This window comes from Panicum virgatum, chromosome 2N, assembly GCF_016808335.1.
Source record: "Panicum virgatum strain AP13 chromosome 2N, P.virgatum_v5, whole genome shotgun sequence".
Lineage (NCBI taxonomy): Eukaryota > Viridiplantae > Streptophyta > Magnoliopsida > Poales > Poaceae > Panicum > Panicum virgatum.
In genome coordinates this window covers 47,506,552-47,512,233 of record NC_053146.1, presented here as the reverse complement: position 1 = coordinate 47,512,233, position 5,682 = coordinate 47,506,552, and the positions used below count along the sequence as shown (strand labels likewise).

The window sequence follows — 5,682 nt, the reverse complement described above, 5'->3', positions numbered from 1 at the left end:
AAGAGAGCTTCTAGGGAGGGCATGGGCGAAGGCGTGCCATGCTGTCGGTATTCCCGGCCGGAAAGTCGATGACCCATACTTTAAAGCTGCGATCGTGGAGACCCAGAAACAAGGTAACAATGTATATTTTGAGCTACATTACATATCCTTCATTGTGATCTTAATGCTTTCTCTTCTATGACCGCAGGTGTTGGAATCAAAATACCATCAGGGAGGGAGATAGATGGAAAATATTTGGATGGGAATGTGAAGGAGATAGAGAAAGAGATAGAGAAGTGGAAGAACGAGTGGGATGAATGTGGAGTCACGATCATGTGTGATTCGTGGATGGGGCCTATGCGTAACTCGGTCATTAATTTCTTGGTGTATAGCGGTGGCACCATGTATTTCTTGAAGTCCATCAATGCGTCCGACAAAATACAGGACCATCAATACTTGTTGAAGGTAAGTCCATGTATCGATGCATTGTTCTCACCTTGGCATAAAATATAGAACCATACGCATATCACATTGGCAATGTTGTGCAGGAGATACGAGCAGTGGTCATGAAAGTGGAGCCTCACAATGTGGTTCAGCTTGTCACGGATAATGGTTCGAACTACAAAAAAGCCTGCAAAATTCTCTGTCACGAGTTCCCTACCATTGCATGGCAGCCTTGCCTTGCCCATACCATCAACCTTATGCTGAAGGACATAGGGAAGTGGCCGGAGCATGATGCTTGTATTCGAAGCGCGCAACGAATTTGCAGCTGGCTCTACAACTCCAATAGTTTACACAGCATGATGAGGGAAGCCATCGGTGGAGAGTTGGTCAAGTGGAATGTAACAAGATTTGGGACCAACTACATGTTCCTTGAAAGCATGTATAAGAAGAAGGACCAGTTCATGACATGGTTAGTGTCACCTGAGTTCCGACGGTCCCGCCACTTCAAAAGTGAAACTGGAAGGTACATTTACGAATGCATCACAAGTCTTGAATGGTGGGCGAATATGGAGTATGTGATCAATGATGTTGAGCCTCTGTACATGTTTTTGAGATTTGCTGACACAGACAAGACACCTAATTTGAGTGAGGTGACAATGGAGTATCAAAACATGAGGCAGACATATGCCAGCAAGTTCAGCAGTGACTACCCCCGGTTTGAAAAGATCATGGCTGTGATAGATGCAAGGATGACCACAGTGATGTCAGGCACATATATGGCCACTGCTTGTGCTCTTAACCCTTATGTGCAGTACAGTTTGGGCACATCACAGAAAGTCATGGCAGTAATGCGCAATGGTCTGGAGAAAATGTTGGATACTAATTCAGCAGCAATTGCATTGCAGGAATTTGAAATATTCAGGATGAAGCAAGGTGAGTTCTCTAGTGACATTGCTAGGCGAATGGCCATTGACCGGAAAACTTCACCAGCTGCTTGGTGGGCTACATTTGGGGGAGATACACCAGTGTTGCAAAGGGTCGCCCGACGCTTGTTGTCGCAGTGTGCAGCCTCTAGTGGATGTGAAAGGAACTGGAGCACATTTGCTTACATCCACACCAAACTGCGCAATAGGTTGAGCCACCAGAAATTGGACAAATTGGTCTTTGTGAACTACAACCTCCGCTTGCGTCTGCAACGTGCTACTAGAGGGGTCGATCCATATGACTATGATCCAGTTAGCAGTTTCATGGATCTTTCTTTGTACCGGCAGTCATCAGCAATTCAAGATTGGATGAAGCAATCAAGGTCCAATGGAGACCCAGCATTTGATGAAGACTCAGACTTCACTGACACTCCATTGCCGAGCCAGATGTTCACTGATATAGGCTCTTCTCATGGTCACGATGAAGATGTGGAGACATGGGCCGAAGAAACAATTGGGGACACACATCTGGGAAAAAGGAAGACTAAGATTGGTCCCGAAATGAGAAAAGGGAAGAAACCACGCACTGAGGAGGAGTTAGGTAGTGACGATACCACACCTGAGCCTAGTGGTGGTGAGGACATTGGTGATGATGATGATGATGATGATGACGATGATGATGATGATTCCAGTAGCAGTGAAGGTGATGGCAATGATGGCAACGAAAGTGGTGGTTATCGTATATCTCCTACTATAAGATTCACTGGGGAGGAGGACTTCACCCATGCAACACAAGATACAGATCATGGAGCACCTACTTCACAACGACAAACAACATCGACACAGCGACATGGTCGACAGGCCCCACTTGCATATGATGAAGATAGCTCCAACTCTGCCTCCAGTGGTCAGTACTACAACCCTTACAGTACTTCTCCCCCTGCAGGGGGCTTTCTGTGGCCACCACCAGGGGTGGTGAACCCGCCACTTCCGCAGGCAGTTGCAGCATTGCCTTATTTGGATTATCACGGCTACCTACCATATGGAGCTCCACAGTTGCAATATCGCCCACCTACGTACGTGTATTTGTCACCAACAGACGAGCCGTATGAGGGACCACCGGGAGAGAGATTTGAGGACTGAAGAATGCAGGTACTTATCCTATCAACAGAACTTATCTATACGTTTTGCTTCCTCTACTTATTCAATTTATTTCACATAAATATTTAAATGCAGAGAATATGCTACATGGATTATTCTGGACTATGTCTTTGCCTCTGTTGTATCTTTCGATTGTAATAATTCTAAGGGACTTTGGATGTATTGCGTTCTATGTGTGGACTTTGGACATGAGTTATGTGTAATAATTCTAATGGACTTTGGATGTATTACGTTGTATGTGTGGACTTTGGACATGAGTTATGTGTTAAATGGTGTATTTGTCATTGTTTTGTGGAGTTATATATATGTTATGCATTATGAACTGTCAATATACACATAATCAGGGGAAATTTTGCCAAAATTTTCAATTTTTCCATATATACACATCATTTTCTGTTAATTTGCATCATTTTACGGTGACAAAACCGAAATTTCGGTGGAAATAACCGAAATTTCGGTGACCGAAATTTCGGTCGGGACTCACCGAAATTTCGGTTTTTGAATTTGAATTCTCTTTCCGTTCGGAATTAGCGAAATTCGGCGAAATTTCGGCCGAAATTTCGTTTCCGGTAGTGGGCGGGATTCGGTAGAAAAACGAAAAGGTGAACCTTGCGTGAGGCTCGAGGCGGGGCGGACATGCATGGACTCGGCGGGGGCAGCCACGGCCAGGGCCAGCCAAGCCAGCGACCAGCGTCGCGTCGTGGGGGTAGGGACGGGGGCAAAATAGGAGGAGGCAGAGCCGCAGCCGCAGGGGCAGGGGCAGGCAGGCAGCAACACAAGCATGCAACAGCAGAAGCAATTAGTTGGCGCTCGCCCAGGCCCGTGCCAGTGCCAGCCTGCCAGGGACGCGCGCAGGCCTGCGCCCATCGTCGCCGCGCTACGCCGCGCCACGCGCGCGGTTAATGAGACGGGGCCGCGGCCGCGTGCTGTCATGAGTCATGAGTCATGACGCGCCCCTCGCCGCTCGCCCGGCAGCGGCATTTAACGCGCTGCGGGCCGTGGCACGTGACGCCATCGTCCTGTAGGGCTGTAGCACGGGCGACGGGGGCGATCGCGGCACCGGGTTGCTTGGGCACGAGGACGGAGCGGCGGTGGTGGCCACTGCTGCTGGCCCCGGTACGTTACGTACTAGTCCCTCCTCCACTACGTACGTGGGGACATGGTATGTACTATGGTGGAGCAGGCCCATGCGCACGTATGCCGCCGCAGGGTACCGTGAGAAATGATTTTTTTTTTGCTTTGGATATCTCGCTAATAATTGGATCATGCCATAATAATTCAGAAATAAAATCCGAGAAGAACAAAACACCAAACGTGGTTGAAAGACATGCACGTGGAATTTGGAAACGACGTTTCCTTCTATGGTTTAAGCAACTCTGATCGATGACATGCCTACCATGCCACCGACGAGTCCATAAACATCACATTCACAGCCCCTTTAGCCTCCTGTCTGGTAAAGATTTCAAAGGTCAAAGCTTGCAGTTTATCAACCTAGCAAGTAATGAGGTTTGTCTCTCAAAGGTGACCATGAGGTTCTTCGGTGTTTTTTCAACAATGTCTCCTCCGGACATCTGGAATTTTCAAGTTTTCATAGTGGAAAACCGAACAAACATAACTTTCTCATTGGGTACGGTCCACACGCACTACTAGAAAACAGCTCATTCGTCCACGACAATTAGTACCGGGCATGTTTTATTCCGGTACAAACATTGTCACGGAGCCATTTTAGTACCGGGCCCAAATTTATAAGCCCCAGAGCCATTTTAGTACCGGGCCAAGACACCGGCTGGTACTAAATGTCGCATTTTAGTACCGGCCGGTGTCTTGGCCCGGTACTAAATATATCTTACCCTCTTTAGTACCGGGTGAAGCCCTCACCCGGTACTAAAAGGCAACGTTTCCATGGTAGCTCCACTCTCTCTCTCTCCCCTTTATCTTGAATCCTTATCGTCTCCAGACTCGCACTGGCTCCTCAATCTTAGCTTCTCCTTCCTCTCTCTCTGGATCTCTTCTTCCTCTTCCCTTCATCTGCCGCCCTGGCCATCGTCCTAGCTTCTCCTTCCTCTCTCTAGCTCTGCATCAGGGGACGCGAGCCTGGCCACCGGAGGCCCACGACTCGGGGGGAGCCCGGCGGCGCGCGGCGGCCCGCGACGCGGTGGGAGGCCGGCGGCGCGCGGCGGACGGTGGCGCCGAGGAGGCCGGCGGCGCGCGGGGTTGGCGTGGCGGCTCGCGGCGCGGAGGAGGTCGGTGGTGCGTGGCGTTGGCGCGGCGGCTTGCAGCGCTGATGGCGGGATGGGGCGGGCGCGGATGGCATGACGGGGCGGCCGGCTGGCGCGTGCGTCTCCGCCATGGACGCCGACGGCAACGGCACCGTGGAGTTCGACGAGCTTGCCTCCTCCCTCGCGCCGCTGCTCCTGGGGCCCTGCCGTCGACCCTCGGGAAGCAGCTTCGGTCGGCGGCGACGCGCGCGACTGCAGCTTCGATCGGCGGCGCTCGCGGCAGCAGATCTTGTAATTTTTGTGAAATTTAGATCTTGTGTAGTCTTGTGAAATGGAATTTTGTGATTCTTGTGTAGCCTTGTGAAATGAAATCTTGTGATTGTTGTGACTCTTGTAAAATTGGGATTGTGTAGTTTTGAAATTTATGATGGCTGCTGTGGGAAGAAAAATGAAAGAAAATGAGAAAAGAAAAGGAAAAGAAAAAAGGCCACGGATGTTGTAGGTGCAAAGCGATTTAGTACCGGTCGGCTAAAAGATTCATTTAGTACCGGGTGTTTTGACCGGTACTAAATGCACCAACCAGTACCGGGCGCCCGACCAGTACTAATGGGGGGTTCAGCCCGGTACTAGTGTCTAATTTTCTAGCTATGACGGAAGATTTCGATCTCTTTGGACATCATGGAAGATTTTTTTTTTTGACAATGATCATGGAAGATTTATGAGAAACAATTAAATGGGTTTGAATAGCATTCATGCCTCCTACACCTTGGATTCCTAGCGTCTCATGATAACACAACCAAATACACTTTTACGTACGTAACATCATTGTTTCTGGTTCGTTATGGATATCTCGATAATAATTGGACCGTGTCGCAATGGAAAACGCAATCCACACGAATTGCCACCAATGATTTCTTTTCCAAAGATATACGAGTCATTCAAGCATCCATGGCAAG

The 5,682-nt window shown here is 49.1% G+C and overlaps 1 protein-coding gene across 1 annotated transcript; it reads left to right on the top strand.

The window, feature by feature from the left end:
• Window positions 1–300: 300 nt before the first annotated feature.
• LOC120660825 lies at window positions 301–2,737 on the top strand. Its single transcript, XM_039939470.1, has 2 exons — window positions 301–444; window positions 528–2,737. The coding sequence occupies exons 1-2, from the start codon at window positions 313–315 to the stop codon at window positions 2,487–2,489; spliced, it is 2,094 nt and encodes a 697-aa protein (XP_039795404.1). The 5' UTR covers window positions 301–312; the 3' UTR covers window positions 2,490–2,737.
• The last annotated feature ends 2,945 nt before the right edge of the window (window positions 2,738–5,682 follow it).

Excerpts from the sequence above, each read along its gene's own strand:
- LOC120660825 (XM_039939470.1), top strand. The coding sequence starts at position 313 with ATGTGTGATTCGTGGATGGGGCCTATGCGTAACTCGGTCATTAATTTC. Across the intron at positions 445-527 it reads ACCATCAATACTTGTTGAAG|GAGATACGAGCAGTGGTCAT; the intron begins GTAAGTCCATGT and ends AATGTTGTGCAG.